The 20272-nt window shown below is 34.9% G+C and overlaps 2 protein-coding genes across 2 annotated transcripts; one reads left to right on the forward strand and one right to left on the reverse strand.

The window, feature by feature from the left end:
* Positions 1-1124: 1124 nt before the first annotated feature.
* On the reverse strand, positions 1125-4034 carry LOC113275517. The gene is made up of 7 exons (XM_026525052.1): positions 3636-4034; positions 3165-3476; positions 2671-2888; positions 2419-2502; positions 2038-2361; positions 1848-1947; positions 1125-1766 (listed from the first exon to the last, which is right to left on the reverse strand). The coding sequence occupies exons 1-7, from the start codon at positions 4032-4034 to the stop codon at positions 1125-1127; spliced, it is 2079 nt and encodes a 692-aa protein (XP_026380837.1).
* A 6232-nt stretch (positions 4035-10266) lies between these two features.
* On the forward strand, positions 10267-15570 carry LOC113275527 (glutamic acid-rich protein-like). Its single transcript, XM_026525060.1, has 6 exons — positions 10267-10363; positions 11509-11643; positions 11751-11920; positions 13523-13618; positions 13696-13922; positions 15264-15570. The coding sequence occupies exons 1-6, from the start codon at positions 10267-10269 to the stop codon at positions 15568-15570; spliced, it is 1032 nt and encodes a 343-aa protein (XP_026380845.1).
* The last annotated feature ends 4702 nt before the right edge of the window (positions 15571-20272 follow it).

Genomic DNA, 20272 nt, shown 5'->3' on the forward strand with positions numbered 1-20272 from the left:
ACAACCAATATTTTTTATTTACCTCTTTCCAAAAGAAAAAACAAAAATATTACATCAAATTGATTTTGGAGCCAGCCACTCCAAAACTACGATTGCAGTAGGAATGCATTTCTTTTGCTCTTTATATAACAAGACAAAACAATCCCATAATCAAATTCTTGATGTTTTAGATGCAGAGTTCGTGTCCTACAATTCGAGTGTCAAACTTATAGAGGCATCTGATGGCATAAAAATGACTTCGTCAAAGCTCAGGGACAATGTAGAGTGTTGAATAGCCACAACGAACCTGCAACAGGAAAATAGGGTTCTGAGTTCAAAAAAACAAGGAAGAAAGAACGAGGGCACAACAATTAATACAAGGTGTCAGCCCAACTCAACATAAATTGTGGTCAAGACTTCTTACAAAGAGGACTTTCACAAGATATGGGAAAAACCCTGTCAAGTATGGTATTCAAAACGGTTGAGGGTTAAATTGGAACAAGGAAAATGAGATTAAAATTCACTATTCTTCACAGGCTACACAATACAAACTCCTCACACAAGCAAGTGAACCGCTCCATGCAATTCACTTAGGAAAAAGCATCAGTCCGCCCCCAAATGCTTTCACCATAAAATTGAGAACCATAAGACCTTTAGCACCATCATTTTAAATGTTTTTTTTGTGGTTAATGAACTGGAGTTTCCATCATATATCTACAGGGTTACGAATCTAATTTGGGTACTTGGAATTCAATTTCACCATATGCTTTGAGTAATGTTATGAAGTGTATAAAAGATTTCTGAAATACAAGTACAACATGTAGTTATAGTGCATGTGCCCATAAATATATTCAAGCAATAGGACAAAAACATACCAACTCTCATTCTCTTGGATATCTATTTAAAAGTGACCAGAGTAGCAAGTTGTAAAGTACAGTAGTAGAAATTTCAATTGAAGTTCCATATGAGACACGGATAAAATGATGTTATTCATTTTACAAAGAATAAAGCACGCAAACATACAGAAAGCATGCTAAGGAACAGGATTAAACATAAGTTCCATCTTTATCGTTCTTTCAATATCATGTCACTAACCGAATAACCACAGATTAAAGGAAATAAAGCGATGTACCTGCGGGAGTGTGTCATTTTGGCTTGCGTATAAGTAAACCTCGGCAGTCAGTTCGGAAGTAATCATTTCGGGATTCTTTACCCAAGTCTTGTGGATCTACAGACGGCAAGATATTATCATTCGCAGAAAAGATTACTGTACTGAATTCCTCATCGTTGCCATCGTCATCTCTATAATTTTTGGGAGGTGTCACAAAAACAATAGACTTTTTCTTATCTAACTGGTCTTTGACATAAAATACCTGCTTAGCTTGTGAGGCTAAAATAAAAGGATCATTTTTGTATCCCAACATAGTAAGGTCAACAATCTTGTAGCCAAGAGCATCTCTTTTGACCCCACGTTTATTATCAACCCAATTGCACTTGAACAGATGAACTTTTCTTTCACAGTAATCTAACTCCCATATCTCTTGCAAGACACCATAATAAGAGGCTTTACCATATGTAACATCATCATCTCTAGATATGTGCATGTCATTTGCTGCAACGCTAACCCCACTATTCTGGTGAATTCTACCATCACGGGATCTTGTGCGGAATAGATATCCATTGATGCGATATACAGTGTATTTCGTTACCTCGTAGTGCGGGCCGTGTGATATCCATCTTAAGTTCTCTGAGATACTTTCTCTGTCGTCTGCCAACTCTTTTTCAACCTGAAATTCATTATTAGGATGAACCTTGAGTTTAAAGGAATATAACACATCAAACAAGACACTTTTTCTATGACCTATTACCTCATTTTTTAACCAAGCGCCAAAAGTGTTAGAGTGCTCTTTCTCTAGCCATGCTCGCTTTTTAGTAGAATAGTTAGTTTCCAAATATAGCTTGTGTCGGCTGGTATGTACAATAACCAAATGTTATTATACTTTGTACAAAAAAAAAAACAGGAAAAAAAACAGGAAAAAAAAAAAAATTAATACTTACTCTATGTAAGGCTCAATTTCAGGCGTGTTCTGCATTACATAGAAATGTGCTTGTCTCAACTGTTCAGGGGTAACTATACACGGCTCTTCAGCTGATAACGGTTCTCCCTCCTGAGATGTATTATGCCTATCTAGTGGAATACCAATTGTCCTGATGCTTTTATGGTACTCACAATATATCTCAATCGTCTCTTCTGCAACATTCTCTTCGGCAATGCATCCACAAGGTTGATTCTTGTTTCGCACATGCCCCTTTATAACCTTCATACACCTTTCGAAAGGATACATCCATCGAAAGCAAACCGGACCGCATAACTTCACTTCCCTGGTAAGATGTACAGTTAAATGAATCATGATGTCAAAGAAGGATGGAAGAAAATACTTCTCTAGTAAGCATAACGTCACACAGAGATCCTCTTGCAATTTATCTAGCTCTTCCACCATGATTTCTTTGGCAGATATTGATCTGAAAAAGAAACAAAACCTGATAATAGCATATCTCACAGGTGTAGGCATAATTGATCGAATAGCGACGGGCAAAAATTGTTGCATAAGCATATGGTAATCATGTGATTTGAGTCCGATCAGCTTACGCTCTTTTAGGTTCACAAGGGTGGAAAAATCCGAACAATACCCTTCTGGAACTCTTAACTCGGATAGTGTCTCCAAGAATATGTCTTTTTCTTCCGTAGTTAATGTATAACATGCTGCGGGAAGTATCGTTCCTTTGTCATCTGTCTTAGGGTGTAACTCCGATTTTAACCCCAAACGCACCAAATCCTTTCTGGCGTTTAATCCATCTTTTGTATTCCCGTTGTGCAGCAACGTTCCAACAAGACTTTGTCCCACATTCTTTTCGACATGCATGAAATCAATACAATGTTGGACATCATTATAGCGCCAATATCTAAGTAGTCGCTGCCATATGTTGTACTTGCTCCAGTAAGTGGTTTCCCTGCCTTCCTCTTCCTCACCTGACCTATCGACTTCTTTTGATATTTTTCTGATGCGCTCAATTTTCGTTTTTCCGATGCGCTTCATCTTTCCACCTTTTCCAGGTGTAGCCTGCACGTCTTCCCCTTGAGTATTCGTCCCCTTCTTTCCCCATGAATTCTTTATACATTTTACCTCCTCATATATTTCTTCCCCGGTCATTGGTTCTGGAGCAGTCTCCCACTCTTGTTTTCCGCCAAATGCCCCCTTCTGCCTTCTGAACGGATGCTCATAGGGTAAAAATCTTCTATAACCAACATAAACATTCTTGTTTGAGTCATGAAGCCTAATACTGTGCGTTTTTTTACGACACACCACACAACCATGATATCCAGCGTAGCGACAACCACATAGTGTACCAAGAGCAGGATAATCGTTTATCGTCCACAAAACAACTGCACGTAGAGTAAACATTTCTTGGGCATATGCATCCCATGTTCTCTTTCCCTTCTCAAATAAGAATTGAAAATCTTTAACAAGAGGTTCTAAAAAGACATCGATGTTGTTTCCTGGCGCACCATCTATAAGTAACGACAACATGATGAACTTTCTCTTCATACACAGCCCCGGTGGAAGGTTGTAAATCACAACCAAAACTGGCCATACACTGTGATGTTTGGTGCCTGTGTTTACATCAACTCCATCAGCCGAAACAGCTAACCGCAGATTTCTTGGATCACCTTTAATTTCTGGGAAATTGTTATCTATCTCTCTCCAAGCATGTGAGTCTGCCGGATGACGTAAAACACCGTCTTTGTTTCTAGTGGTATCGTGCCATATCAAATCTTTTGCTGTGTGCTTCGATTGAAACAGCCGCTGAAATCTTGGGATGATGTCGAAGTACCACAATACCTTTGCTGGAACATTCTCGTAAACTTTACCATCCCTGTCAACTTTCCATCTGGGTGCTTTACAAGTAGGACACACTTTTTCATCCTTGTACTCATTCCAATAAAGAATGCAGTTGTTGATACATGCATGTATCTTTGTGTACCCTGAACCCATTGATTTCAATATTTTTTTGCCTGATATGTACTCCTCGCCATTAAATTACCTTCTTTGGGAAGCATGTCCTTTAACAAGGGTAACAATTCATTAAAAAACATGTCTGATGCACCGTGCTTACTCTTCAACTTAAACAACTGCACAATTGCAGACAACTTTGTGAAGTTGGGACATCCTTCGTATAAGGGCTTTTCAGCATTTTCAAGTAACTTTTTAAACTTTATAGGGTCATCTGCGAACTCTTCTGCAGCCTGCATCATATCTATAGTGTCTGGAGCATCAGTGGGAGTTCCCATTCCAAAATCTTCGTCTGGAGCATCAGTGGGAGTTCCCATTTCAAATTCAGCGTGCATACCATTGTTGACGTTAACTGGCTTACTACTAGTTATTGCCTCATCCTTTTCCCCATGCTTATTCCAAATAGTATACGTTTGATCGATTCCATTTACGAATAAATGATCTTCTACGTCGCCAACGGAGCATGCACAGAGATTTAAACAATTTGTACACGGACACAACATAAGAAATTCATCATATGTCTCACCCTCCTCCTTGAGATGGTTGACAACATACCGCAGAAACGCCACAACTCCTTCTCTATAACGTTTCTTCGTTCTATCAGTACTCATCCAGGATTTATCCATTCTGAAACGCAAAGAGACCAGTAGATCCATCAGTTGCACTCCAATGAAAGCAAAAACTGATAAATCAATTCAGAAATACAAGCTTAGCATTAACTAATAAATATGTTTCATTTCAAAATAATAGTTATCCCCTAACTTGACAATTTAGACATACAAGTCTTGAAATTACCAATAAACCCATAATCAGACATCCAGTATTAACTCAGGAAAATTGGTCTAGTACTTTCAGTAAATGGAGTCATTTCAAGTTTTGGAATAACACATACTGAAGGGTCTGTATGTCAGCCGCAGTTGGGAGATTTCACGAGAATGAATTGCTGCAGCCCTGAAACAGATTGAAAACAAATACATGTACCTACAATACATCACCCATTTAGCTACAGATTCAAAAACAAATAGGATAACATCAACCATTTAGTTTTATGAAACATCACCAGATTGAATGAAACATCACCCATTCAGCTACAATACATCACCCATTTAGCTACCCATTTTACTAGTCCCTCTAATAGGATAACATCACCAGATAAGTTCTATGAAACATGCTCACAGATTCAACATGATGTACTGAACAACAAAGCAGTAGTGAGCACAGATTCTATATGTTGCAGGAAAAATAATAGACACAAACTTTACTGCAGCGAAAAAGAATTTTAGTGCACAAACTTCAGACACAAACTTTACTCAACAGATTCTATATGTTGCAGGAGTTAACAACATTTCAGGCAAACATGGGGTATATCATTCAAGACAGAGCATGAAAAGTTCAGAGGTTTAACTAAATTACAATGAGGTTACAGTTCAACAAGCTATCATGATAATTATCAGAGATAATAACTTTAAGGTTTGAGAATGATACCTCCAGTATAAACTGGGTTTAGGCACTACCACATATTGTGATGCTCCTTCTTACCCCCTCCTTGGTTTGTATTTCAGCCTCACAAGTACCTGGTTGCTCAAAAGAGATTGTCAGGACTAACAAATTCAGAGAGCATCAATGTTGACTAACATCAAGGGAACCAGATGAAGCTAACACAGAGTGCAATGGGTTACAACAAAATTCAAAAAGCTAACATAGTAACACTTATTACTACGCAAAAATCATCTAGTATAATGAGAATTTCAGCAATCTAAGAATGAATGCTACAACATACCTAAGATGGGAGTAAATCAGACTGATTTTAGGGTTGAATCTATAGATATTCTAAAACATCAAGGGGCAATAATCCCGCCCAAAAGTTATTTCTTTTGATTTCAACCCCAAAATAAAAAGGTTAGGGTTCAAATAAAAAAATAATTGACTGGGATTATTACCGCTAGATGTTCTCAATATTCTTGATTTCATCAGATTTTCATCCTATGGAGGTGCAGAAATATTTCCAAAATTGAAGACTAAATCTTCCCTAAAAATCCCCTTATTTTCTGCCAGAATATCAGTTGGAGAATTTTTTTCCTTAAGATAGAGAGATATGGATGAAGTGATTTAGAGATTTTAGGGATGAACTGATAGGCGTACATGCCTGTTTGAGAAGATACCCATTTTACATTGTTAACATCAAAACCGAGCATGTGTTTGTCTTTTTTTTTTTAAAGTTAAATTATTTCCCCACACAAATTTAATTAAAATTAAATTATAGTTAATTATAAATTATTCAATTAAAATTAAATTATAAATTATTCGATTAAAATTAAATTAGTACTCGAACTCGTTCCGAATCGATCAATATTTCAGGTGAAGTGTCGAGTCTTGATCATGTAATAACTAAATTATGATTATGTAATAACTAAATTTTGTCGTGTCTCGATTCCAAAGGACGAAGTTCCGTTTTCATCAGTTTTACTCGAACTCGTTCCGAATCGATCAATATTTCAGGTGAAGTGTCGAGTCTTGATTATGTAACTAAATTTTGATCATGTAATAACTAAATTTTGATTATGTAATAACTAAATTTTTCCGTGTCTCGATTCCAAAGGACGAAGTTCCATTTTCATCAGTTTTACTCGAACTCGTTCCGAATCGATCAATATTTCAGGTGAAGTGTCGAGTCTTGATTATGTAACTAAATTTTGATCATGTAATAACTAAATTATGATTATGTAATAACTAAATTTTGTCGTGTCTCGATTCCAAAGGACGAAGTTCCGTTTTCATCAGTTTTACTCGAACTCGTTCCGAATCGATCAATATTTCAGGTGAAGTGTCGAGTCTTGATTATGTAACTAAATTTTGATCATGTTATAACTAAATTTTGATTATGTAATAACTAAATTATGATTATGTAATAACTAAATTTTGTCGTGTCTCGATTCCAAAGGACGAAGTTCCGTTTTCATCAGTTTTACTCGAACTCGTTCCGAATCGATCAATATTTCAGGTGAAGTGTCGAGTCTTGATTATGTAACTAAATTTTGATCATGTAATAACTAAATTATGATTATGTAATAACTAAATTTTGTCGTGTCTCGATTCCAAAGGACGAAGTTCCGTTTTCATCAGTTTTACTCGAACTCGTTCCGAATCGATCAATATTTCAGGTGAAGTGTCGAGTCTTGATTATGTAACTAAATTTTGATCATGTTATAACTAAATTTTGATCATGTAATAACTAAATTATGATTATGTAATAACTAAATTTTGTCGTGTCTCGATTCCAAAGGACGAAGTTCCGTTTTCATCAGTTTTACTCGAACTCGTTCCGAATCGATCAATATTTCAGGTGAAGTGTCGAGTCTTGATTATGTAACTAAATTTTGATCATGTAATAACTAAATTTTGATTATGTAATAACTAAATTTTTCCGTGTCTCGATTCCAAAGGACGAAGTTCCATTTTCATCAGTTTTACTCGAACTCGTTCCGAATCGATCAATATTTCAGGTGAAGTGTCGAGTCTTGATTATGTAACTAAATTTTGAACGTGTAATAACTAAATTTTGATTATGTAATAACTAAATTATGATTATGTAATAACTAAATTTTGTCGTGTCTCGATTCCAAAGGACGAAGTTCCGTTTTCATCAGTTTTACTCGAACTCGTTTCGAATCGATCAATATTTCAGGTGAAGTGTCGAGTCTTGATTATGTAACTAAATTTTGATCATGTTATAACTAAATTTTGATCATGTAATAACTAAATTATGATTATGTAATAACTAAATTTTGTCGTGTCTCGATTCCAAAGGACGAAGTTCCGTTTTCATCAGTTTTACTCGAACTCGTTCCGAATCGATCAATATTTCAGGTGAAGTGTCGAGTCTTGATTATGTAACTAAATTTTGATCATGTAATAACTAAATTTTGATTATGTAATAACTAAATTTTTCCGTGTCTCGATTCCAAAGGACGAAGTTCCATTTTCATCAGTTTTACTCGAACTCGTTCCGAATCGATCAATATTTCAGGTGAAGTGTCGAGTCTTGATTATGTAACTAAATTTTGATCATGTAATAAATAAATTATGATTATGTAATAACTAAATTTTGTCGTGTCTCGATTCCAAAGGACGAAGTTCCGTTTTCATCAGTTTTACTCGAACTCGTTCCGAATCGATCAATATTTCAGGTGAAGTGTCGAGTCTTGATTATGTAACTAAATTTTGATCATGTTATAACTAATTTTGATTATGTAATAAACTAAATTATGATCATGTAATATAAAATTTTGTCGTGTCTCGATTCCAAAGGACGAAGTTCCGTTTTCATCAGTTTTACTCGAACTCGTTCCGAATCGATCAATATTTCAGGTGAAGTGTCGAGTCTTGATTATGTAACTAAATTTTGATCATGTAATAACTAAATTATGATTATGTAATAAACTAAATTTTGTCGTGTCTCGATTCCAAAGGACGAAGTTCCGTTTTCATCAGTTTTACTCGAACTCGTTCCGAATCGATCAATATTTCAGGTGAAGTGTCGAGTCTTGATTATGTATTTTGATCATTTTATAACTAAATTTTGATTATGTAATAACTAAATTATGATTATGTAATAACTAAATTTTGTCGTGTCTCGATTCCAAAGGACGAAGTTCCGTTTTCATCAGTTTTACTCGAACTCGTTCCGAATCGATCAATATTTCAGGTGAAGTGTCGAGTCTTGATTATGTAACTAAATTTTGATCATGTAATAACTAAATTTTGATTATGTAATAACTAAATTTTTCCGTGTCTCGATTCCAAAGGACGAAGTTCCGTTTTCATCAGTTTTACTCGAACTCGTTCCGAATCGATCAATATTTCAGGTGAAGTGTCGAGTCTTGATTATGTAACTAAATTTTGATCATGTAATAACTAAATTTTGATTATGTAATAACTAAATTATGATTATGTAATAACTAAATTTTGTCGTGTCTCGATTCCAAAGGACGAAGTTCCGTTTTCATCAGTTTTACTCGAACTCGTTCGAATCGATCAATATTTCAGGTGAAGTGTCGAGTCTTGATTATGTAACTAAATTTTGATCATGTTATAACTAAATTTTGATATGTAATAACTAAATTATGATTATGTAATAACTAAATTTTGTCGTGTCTCGATTCCAAAGGACGAAGTTCCGTTTTCATCAGTTTTACTCGAACTCGTTCCGAATCGATCAATATTTCAGGTGAAGTGTCGAGTCTTGATTATGTAACTAAATTTTGATCATGTAATAACTAAATTTTGATTATGTAATAACTAAATTTTTCGTGTCTCGATTCCAAAGGACGAAGTTCCGTTTTCATCAGTTTTACTCGAACTCGTTCGAATCGATCAATATTTCAGGTGAAGTGTCGAGTCTTGATTATGTAACTAAATTTTGATCATGTAATAACTAAATTTTATTATGTAATAACTAAATTTGATTATGTAATAACTAAATTTTTCCGTGTCTCGATTCCAAAGGACGAAGTTCCGTTTTCATCAGTTTTACTCGAACTCGTTCGAATCGATCAATATTTCAGGTGAAGTGTCGAGTCTTGATTATGTAACTAAATTTTGATTATGTAATAAAAAAAAAAGTAAAAAGAAAAAAATGAAAAAAAATTTAAGTAAAAAATGAAAAATAATGAAAAATTTATGCCACATTTATGTCCAGCCCAGTCAATTACATGGTTTAAGCTAACACTCCAGCCCAGTCCATTACATGGTTTAAGCTAACACTCCAGCCCAGTCCATTACGATTTTACTTATGTTATTTCAAAATGCATCGAATAGGATGTCCATAGTAAATCTAACGGTGAATATATTTATCACAAGCCCAACCAATAGTTAGATTAATAGGGAAGAACCTCTTATCTTACGCTATGTAACACCTCAAAATTCTGTTCGTTTTATCTTTCCTCCTAAACCAGAGTTACAGAGCGGAGAGAACTAGAGAAACCTAAGCAGAGTAAAAAGGGGATAAAGTTCTAGGCTTAAAATCAGGGAAACATTGAGATTTGTTAGAGTAAAAAGGGAAATCGGATTTCTAAAGTTTGGAAATATTTTTAGGTCTACCGTAGGATCAAAATCAAATGGTATTTTCTTAGGAGATTTTTCCGAAAAAAGGAAATCGTAGACCAAACTCAATCGATTTTTCAGTTCACCCTAAATAATTTTGAGCGGGATGAAAATGAAACGCAAAATATTTTCGGCGGGATTATTCAATCTGTGCGACTTTATAAAGGGCCGTATGGTGTTGAGGAATTGCATGGCTAAATCTTATAAAGGTATATCCTGTTCTCAATCTTTCTTTCGTCTAAAAAGCTTAGTTATTCAAACCCTAATTGATTCAAACCTTAATTTTTGAATCAGACCCAATTGATTCAAAGGTTAAGTTTTGACTCAAACCCTAATTCTTAATTTTTGATTCATTGAAAGCAGGGTTTATGCACCTGTTTATTTCTTATTAAGAAGAACAATGGTGTGCATGCATGTTTAAGCTTTTCCTATGTTATGCTTAGGATCTTTATGCAGATTGTATTCTAAGTTGCATAGTGGCTGGATAACAACTCAGTCTTCTATGGTTATGGAAATGCTATTCTTTTATGTTTTTTTCTTTCTTTTCCGATGAATCTGATTAATGTTTTTCACACTGCAAACAATAGTTTAAGCTTCTGTGGTTCTCCCTGAAACCACTCGACATCACATTCTTATCTCATTTAGCTGGCCACATTCTCTGTCGTGTATACTCCCGTGTCATTGACGTTTTGTATAATGGGATTATAATTATGTCAGAGCTAGGTCAATTGAATGTTATTCCTTGGTTTTTTTATCTGTCTATTCTGATGAATGTTTTTCACATTGCAAACCAATAGTTTAAACTTCTGTGGTTCTCCCTGAAACCACTAGAAATCACATTTTTATCTCATTTTCATCAACTTTAGCTGGTCAGTAAGCTTCCATCTGTCGTGTATACTCCCGAGTCATTGACATTTTGTATAATGGGATTATAATTATGTCGGAGATCGGCATCCGTCGTTTGTTTTTAGGGAACTTGGTAGGTTTACATAATTGTGTATGTTTGAACTGGAGTCTTGCTTGAGTTCTTTCAATGCTCTAGTAAAAACCTCAGCGATTAATAATTTTTTAATTGTTATATCTTTTAACAATTCTGAGACGGCATCCTGCTCTTGCATCTAATCATACTAATCAAGACCATGTTAGTACTGACATAATCAAGACCATGTTAATTGACTGTTATTTAATTTTTTTGTCTAGCTTAATAACTTTTGACTTTTGATTGAAAAGAATTCAGACCTTATTTGATTGAATCATATACATGTATATGCAGTTTCCTATATGACTACACAAGAGAATTCGAGTTGGGAGCCAGAGTATGATGATGATGAGTATGCTGAAAATGAGACTGCAGCCCTGGAGGCTCAAGCCTTGCAGAATTTAGGAGAGTCAGAGGATGAAGACGAAGATTCCGATGGTAGTCGCACCGGTTCCGATGGTGATAGCTCCAGTTCTGATGATGAATCGACTGAAAGTCCTGAACAGCCTGGTAATGCTATACTAGCTTGTCTGTTTTTGTTTGCTTTGGACTTAAAAAATATGAGTACACTCTTACACCATGTTTACTCTTATTTTGGGTTTTTGAACTATAAAAAGACACAGGAGCTCCAAACAATACAGTAGAGTCTAAGGAGAATAATGTTCGAGGTTTAACAAGATTGAAGAAGCTAAAGAAAAATTTTGACGGCGAGAAGCATGTGATAGAATTTGATAAGTTTGGTCGATTTAAGGGGAAATATAAAGCTGAAATTGCTAGTTACATGGGTGTATTGGTACGTCGAGACGTTGGTCTAAGGCACTTGAAGTGGAAGGAAGTGAATTCAGTGATGAGGGATAAGTTATGGCACGAACTATTGGTATGTATATGCTGATCTATATTGATTTTTAATACTATATTTGTTATTAATTTGTTACCTGCCGTTAACATCTCCATATTTTGGCAGCGGTTTTATGAAATTGAGGAGACTATGAGAAGACAAATTATGAAATATTTTGGGGAACATTTGCGCAACTTCAGAAGAAAGTTGTATGTAAAGTTCATAGTGCCCAATTTGGGTAAACCTGCTAAACTAAATACTGTTCCTAAACAATATCGTGTCATTGTGAACCAAGAACAATGGGACAAGTTCGTAAAGTGGAGGTTGTCTGATAAATGCAAGGTTGTATATTGCACGTTTTAGTTTGGAAATATTGATATTAATTTCATTAATTAGTCTAACTTTTTTATGAATGAAATTCTTTAAATCTGTATGCTCAGGAGTTGTCCATTAGGGGAGCTAAGGCGCGTAAGAACCACAAATATAACCACAGGACGGGAAGAGCAGGGTATGCAGGGCTGTTGGAAAAATTAGTAAGTCCAGTTTGTTATACAAAATTATTATTATTTCCAGTTTAAATTATAGTATTATCTATCTAATTTTTCTTCTTGTGTATTTTATAATTACTAGATTAATGAGAAAGAGATCCTTGAAGATGAAAATCCTTCACGGTCTTTACTATGGAGGAAGGCACATCAAAACAAAAATGGAGAATACGATGACGATGATGTTAGGGAAAAAGCAGCTCAGCTTGTAAGACGACTGAAACTATCTAGCTATTTGTTTTGTGCTTGAGTAAATGTGAAAATAATTTTGATTTAATTGATTATCACTTCTAATCCCTTAATTCTTTTTTTGTGCAGGAGGATTTTGATAAGCAGCTGGAAGATGGAACTTTGAGAAAACAACCAGGCAATGATTCTATCACCCTTGTGTTTGGGGAAGAACATGCTGGGCGTGTAAGATGTATAGGCAAGGGAGTGACTCCAACAACGTACTGGCACCTGCCACGGAAAGGAGCATCCAAGGAGCACATTGAACTGAAGAAACAACTGGAAGATGAAAGACGCGCGAACCAAATGGAGAGAGATAGGAAGGATGCAGAAATGAAGGAAATGAAGGCAGCAATGAAGGCACAAGAAGAAATGATGAGCAGCTTAATGTCTCAGCTAAAATCTCAAGGCATATTGAAAAAGAAAATCAAAAGCAAAAAGGCACGGGTATGTTTAACATCATCCAAGTAATTTTGATTAAGTATGTATTTCCTAATAATTCTGCAGTATCTAATATGTCAACTGCACTATATAGAAATCTCCTATTAGAGAGAAGTCTCTTATGCTTGAATTCCCTGTTACAAGCATTTCTCCGACTGAAAGGAATGAATCTAATACAAATAGAAATGACCCTGAATCTGAAAATGTATCTCAGTCTACGGGATCGAAAGATAGTTCTGAACTCCAAATGGTATGTTTCTTTTGCAGGTATTTAAAATATATAGTGCTTTGAGAGTTCCATTTTTTGTTGATGTTAATATAGCGTATATTTTTGTAGTCTGGAAAATACAAACAAAAGTCTCCTGCATCTGAGCATCTACCCCTTAGTTCACCAGACAATTCTCAATCGAAAGACAAAACTGAACTTTCAACGGTATGTCCTTTTCACAGGCATTTAAGCATTTTGAGATTTGAATCTGTTGATGTCAATATAACATTTCTGTTTTGCAGATTGGTAAATGCAAACTGGCTCATGCTTCACTGAGAAATATCATTGCATGGGGTTCGGTTCTTCCATCAGTGCCAGGTCAGAAGGTTCATGGAGATCCACTCCGGGATGATTGTGTCAGAGTGACGGTTGAAAAGTCGATATTAAAGAATCATTGTTTGCCAGTCCCATCTACTCATCTCAAAACAGTAGAGGATGCTGAAAAATCTATAGTAGCTTGGCCTAAAGAGTTTGTGATCTCTTGCTCTAGTGTAAGTTGCTTTATTATACATGTTTATTACCTTCTGCATCCTGACCATATAACTGTTAACATGGTTTTTTCCCTTAATTATACATCCACTGGCTTGCTGCAGGGCCATCCACTTTCAGACCCCGGTGAACATGATTCTGACCCAAACGATGAATATGATTCTGACCCAAACACTAAGAAGACAAAGAAGAAGAAACCTTCATATATGAAGAGCGGGGAACTAAAGTCTCGGAGATCCAGCAGAGACTCAAGACTGCAGCCTAATTATTAATAGAAATAGGTGGACTATAGGATTTGGATGTTTAAACTTTTAAGTCTCTCTTTGAAAGTTTGTTTTCTCAAGGTTACTGCACAATTATCAGATTGAGATGTTTATTATATTGTGAAATGAAATTATTTTGGTACAATTCTAATTGTAGTCTTCATTAATTTTTTATGGATGGTTATTTAGGTGATTTTTGAATAGCTACATTGAAAACACTTGATGTGTCCAAAAGGTGAACAATAGCTACATTCAAAACACTTGATGTGTCCAAAAGGTGAACAAAAGCTACATTCAAAAAACTTGATGTGTCCAAAAGGTGAACAATAGCTACATTGAAAACACTTGATGTGTCTAAAAGTTGAACAATAGCTACATTCAAAAAACTTGATGTGTCCAAAAGGTGAACAATAGCTACATTGAAAACACTTGATGTATCCAAAAGGTGAACAATAGCTACATTCAACACACTTGATGTGTCTTTCGAAAAAATTTAGCCACGGTGCTACAAATTTTTAGTAGCCATAACTTATTAATTGTCCATGTAAAATGTTTATCATGTGTCCAAAAATATGGATGGCCATGGTACCATAGATTAAACGTGACTACAAATCATGTATTAGCCATGTTAAATTATTTTCCGTGTGTCCAAATGATAGAGATGGCCATGGTTGAGAAAAATTAGTGTGACCGCAACTCATGAATTGGCCATGATAAAATGAATTTTGCGTGTCCAATTGATGACAAAGGCCACGACTATAATAAAATTTACGTGACTTTAAGGTAAACTTTAGCCACATATAATTAAATTGTGTGTCTATAAGGATCCTATGGCCACGGTGATAGTGAAAATGCTTAACTACCAAAAAAATATTGAGTACCATATAGACACGGTTTTAGAGTTATGGCCATGGTTAATCATATTTTATAGCCACTCAAAGTTTATGCAGCCATAGGGATACCTTTTTGTCTCGGCACCTGATGCCACATTTTTGGAGTGAAAAAAATCCATGACCAAAAGCCTATGGACACGGTGATTAAGTGTGGCCAATGTAAAGATTTGTACTAGTGGTTGAGGACTCCGAAGAATTGGAAAATGATGATCTTCACACTGATGTTAGTGAGGCCTATCAGAGTGGGGAGTCGACGTTGTTAACAACTGTTGAAGCGGACGATATTCAAGAAAATCAACTACAACGAGATGATGATGGTGAATATGAAACGATAGATGTAGACTTTGTAATTACAGATGGTTCAATCGATGATGAAGAGGAGGAAGATGACACGTTATTTGACTATACTGATGACTTACCAGATGAAGAGGAAGTTGTGGTGAATGATGAAGACACTGACATTGAAGACTAGTTGGTTCAGTTATTTTATTTACTTTAAAATTTTATTTACTTTAAAAGTTTAAATTAGAATTTAATACCCATAACTTTGGAAAAAATTTAATGTGTTTTATTGGTCTTAGCATCAACATTACTACTATTTTAAATAACTATCGAGATTCTATCACATATGTGCATGTTTCTTAAACAAACCATCGTCAATACATTCCTTTTTTTTTGGAATTGACAACCAGTCACTTTGTTGTTGTTTTTTCCAGACAGAGAAGGTTATTTTGAAAAGAAAAAATTCATGCAAAGCAACCAGAATTTAATAATATAAGAAATTGATCAAAAATAGGGATAGATCAATGAAATACCTTTACGCGAATATACTTGGTGCGTATATTCGCATTTAAGTCTCTGACATCGCATGTGTGGCATCCGCATTAGCAGCTTGGTGTGCCTGGAGTTGAAAGGCATTTTACCTCTCTGCATACACTTTTCCAGAAGTTCCTGAAATGTAACTAAATTGGTGTCACTGTTTTATCAATTTTTTTGATCAAACACTACAGTCACGAAAAAATGAAGTAAACAATTTGTTTATCATAAGTACAGCTTATAAACATGATGATCAGAATATAATCCAACATCTTTTCATTGTGTATAACCGTTGTAGGTCTATATAAACCAAATCCAAGGTGCTATTACTGCAACCTAGGTGCTACTGGACAACATCCATGTATTCTAAAATAGATTTATATTCGATTTTTTAGCGTGAAAATGTGGTTAACTAACGAGAGGCCGGCTATTATTTGTTAAAATGAAGCATTTTCACTATTCCAAATATCAGATCCGTTCAAGACAATTAGCAATCGAAGGAAGAATTCAACTCAAACTGTTATGAAATTTTCCTCCTGCAAGAGCTTAAATATTCACAACAGACCTGTCTTCCTTCGTGGCCAATGCATAGGTCTCTCTAACATCTGATAGCCCTATCCCGTACTTAACTTAAACAAATCCTAGAAAAACAACTAAAAAGAACGAGATGACGCAACACATACAAAAGACAACAAATAAAGAAACGCAAAACCACAGGTAAAGAAAACACATAATGTTTTTGTAATATACTGTAAGTGTGAGAATCTGCAGTATCCCATTAATTGACATTTTATCAAGCACCATATATGCATTACCCAATTCGCCAGCCCATTGATCAGAGTGGTATGAATAATGAATTTGGAGAATGACCCATAAAAAATATAAGAAAAGATTTGATTTTAGTAGGACAATACCTTGTAATCAGCTGTTTGCACTTTCACCTTTTGGGATATTAGTTTCAAGGAAATGAAAGGATTTTGCTTGATTAACATCAGATAAAGAAAACAACTTGCAGTTAGCTTCATGTAATCTCTTCAAAACTGCTGCAGTTTGGAACAAGGAAATAAAGGAGTGAAAATAAGGAGTGGTGTAGTGTTGATCGTGGGAAACCTAAATTGGCGGTAAATTTGAAATGAGTATATCATGAGCGCGGGTATTAAGCAGTTGCATCAAACACGATTTAATGTAAGTTGTGTGCAATAAAAAATCTCCGTGAGATCTCATCCATGAATAAAATCCTCGGCACGGCAGAATTAGCTGAATAACTTAGGTTTTGTTTCTGAATTCAAATTTAGCTAGTAACCTTTTTTTTTTCCCATAAATAAGATATTTCATCAAAAGACTAAGACTCAAAAACAGTAGGTGTTACAAAAGAAGTAGACCCATCTAGTGTGGGTGTAGATTTCCCAATATTAGATTTATCTACTTGAAATTGTTTAATACTATATATGGGAGGAAAGTTTCCCCATTTGATAGTCGAATTCAAAGGTCAAACAGACTTAGCTAGAATATCCTCAACTTGATTTCCTAGTCTAGGAATAAAGAAGAAACCCAAAAAGTTATTACAAAGATGAACTATTCTATTTTCTACATTCATATAAGCTTTGGATCGTCAAGAAATGTCTGTTGATGTTAAAGATTCTTGTTCTCAACTGGGAGAATAGGAAATATGTTTGCAAGGATGTCTGGTGTCTCCCCTTTCACTGGTGATGGTATTCGTTCATTTGTCCCCGGAAAAGCTTTTTCCAATGCGGTTTCTAGAAAACACACTAAATATTTGGACAAGTGTACTTCTTTGGGGTTTGGTCTGGGCATCTTGGCCTTCACCACTCTGAGGGAGCTTGGCGAAGACACTTTGATTTTTTTCAAGCGTTTGAAGAATTGCTTAATTAGTAACGATGCTAGTAGTGGCTTTGGTAGTTTTATTTTCCATAAATTAGGTGTTGCTATTCAAAGAGGAGTTGGAGCCCAGCTTGTTGCTAGGCTTTCGACTAGAAGCTTTGTTTGAGTTTTGTTAGAACTTTACCAAAAATAAATAAGTTAAAAAAAAAAAAAAAACTTTGTTTGGGTTTTGTAAGGTTTTGACGTATCTGTATATAGTTTTGCTTCGCGTTTAATATAATGTTGTTTTAGTAAAAAGAAAAAAAAACACAAGAAAATAAAATTCAATAAAAAACTTTTTTTATCAAAAATAGGTTTACCTATAATTCATGCTTAAAAAATAAAATAAATAAAGTCCCTATAAATTAAACATATATATCCTTGTAACACATAGGGAATGTCATGATGTATCAAAATTAATTTTCTCTAAGGGATATTATAATACATCAAAATTCATTTTTTCATTCAGATATCGTTGTAGTACAATGGTAAAGCTATTAGGTGATGTTATAAGTGACTTTTTAGAGATCGAAACTTGTGAGCACAAAATTCTATATATATCAAAAATAAAGAATTTCTCAATTATAGCTAATTGAGCACAAACTCATCAGCATCAAATCCTATAACGATCGGGAAGGAACAAAAAAAAAAACGAAAAATTAACTTCTTTCTGAAGCACTCTGCTTCAGAGTATGGTATCCTACACAAAAATATTTCAAAAACATATGGGTTTAGTACTTATGAACAAATCACATTCCACAAATATGGACAGGCCGATGTAGTTAACTTCGGATTCTGGTTCGTCTCAGCCAGGAACATTTTCCCACATCACCAATTTTTAAAATAGAAACAAGTATTCATTCAAAATAGTAAGAAACTCAATATCCATACAAATTTCAAAAATTACAACCAAGATTTCCTGCAATCAACTGACATTCAGTCAAGTTTTCAGGACGATTCCAGTTGATTCCGTCTAAATTCCATCTCGGTGAAATTAAGCATCATGCTGCCTTGAGTGTCGAAACCGGAATTTCCGAAGAGATCGACTGCATTTGCCCAGAATCAAAAGCCAGTACCACAAAGAAAATAGATAGTGTAAATCCAGCAATTTATCCTTAGTAAAGAGATGATAAAGGATGTGACGAAGTTTCGTGACCAAAAATAATCCAACCGATAGTTATATTATATATAGAAATATTGTGAGCTAGGCTATTATTAGAACAACTCTATTTGGAATCCAATTGTCCTTCCATAGAGATAGCGACTCCCAAACATAATATTTTTTGATTATGCCAATCCTATGAAATATCATTTTCCAGAAAGGATAGAGTTTGGTTTAAAATATCTTTTTTCTTAATACTAAGACCACCAAGAACCTTAATTGTAAAAACAAGATGTCTTTCCAGCTCTTGGGATAAAACCTGTTATCATTCTTTAATGTCCTTCATCCAAATTTTCTTTGTGCTGAATCCATTTTAACATTATTTGGCATAAGAAATATAAATAAGTGGTGATTTTTTATACCTCCTAGTAGAGGTTTAAGTTGGGGTGTGCGAGCGCTAAAAGTTGAGACCACCCCAAGATGTGACTTAGAATGGCATAAGTTGTAGTTTCGTATTTTGTGCTGGGACAGATTAATCGACATAGTGGCACAACATAACCTGCAAAGAAAGGATGCCATAACATGCATAAAATACTACACAACACATTTTTGAAATTTTAACTTCGTTATTTTAGCTTATTTATTTGACAATTAATACATATACATATAATATCCAAATGTCTGAAAAATAATATTTTCTTTACATGAAATAAATATATCTGAACCAACACGGCACGACTCAACACTTTTATTTTTCTTGCACAACACAACATAACACGTCGTCTAACAAGGTGCAGTACGACACGCCTTAGTCTCTAGATATAACAACACACAACACAACCAGCACACTAAGGATCGATGTAACTTCGTTTGCTGAGCCGACACATCTTACACCTCTACCTCTCAGCAGGCTCCCACATAGTTAGCTAAGCTCAGCCTCGGATATGAAACTTTGAAAGACCCGTGTCCTTTTCATAGAGTTCAATTTAAGAATGCAACACTCTCGTAGTAGCTGCATTATCTAAAGTGAAAGATCGATTCTTTGGGATCCTTCCTTTCTTCAAACGGAACGAACAGAGAGAAAATCAGACCGATTCCAGAAATGCCTTTCTTAGTTGGTCGTTTAAGGAACACAGATCTCCAAACAGCTAATTTACCTCTAAAATTGTAAAATAAAAATCAAATATGTTAGTTTGAAGTAATAAGAAAATTCGTAAATATTTTTCATGCAAATATGTTCTTCAAATTGGAGAATATTAAAATATCATTCTTAACATTAATTATGTGATGTGACTAAATATATAGGCAGATTTGGCAAAGTGCACCAAGATGTCTAGCATCAGGGCTTCAATGGATGTCCGGGAACTCCGATATT

The sequence above is a fragment of the Papaver somniferum genome, chromosome 1, assembly GCF_003573695.1.
Source record: "Papaver somniferum cultivar HN1 chromosome 1, ASM357369v1, whole genome shotgun sequence".
Lineage (NCBI taxonomy): Eukaryota > Viridiplantae > Streptophyta > Magnoliopsida > Ranunculales > Papaveraceae > Papaver > Papaver somniferum.

Bases quoted from the DNA above. Each gene is read 5' to 3' on its own strand.
- LOC113275527 (XM_026525060.1), top strand. From the start codon at position 10,267: ATGAAACGCAAAATATTTTCGGCGGGATTATTCAATCTGTGCGACTTT. The intron at 11,644-11,750 runs GTAATGCTATAC...AACTATAAAAAG, and splicing joins TGAAAGTCCTGAACAGCCTG to ACACAGGAGCTCCAAACAAT. The intron at 11,921-13,522 runs GTATTGGTACGT...ATATTTTTGTAG, and splicing joins AAATTGCTAGTTACATGGGT to TCTGGAAAATACAAACAAAA.
- LOC113275517 (XM_026525052.1), bottom strand. From the start codon at position 4,034: ATGGGTTCAGGGTACACAAAGATACATGCATGTATCAACAACTGCATT. The intron at 3,477-3,635 runs GTATGGCCAGTT...TTATTTGAGAAG, and splicing joins CAGGCACCAAACATCACAGT to GGAAAGAGAACATGGGATGC. The intron at 2,362-2,418 runs GTATTTTCTTCC...ACATCTTACCAG, and splicing joins ACGTTATGCTTACTAGAGAA to GGAAGTGAAGTTATGCGGTC.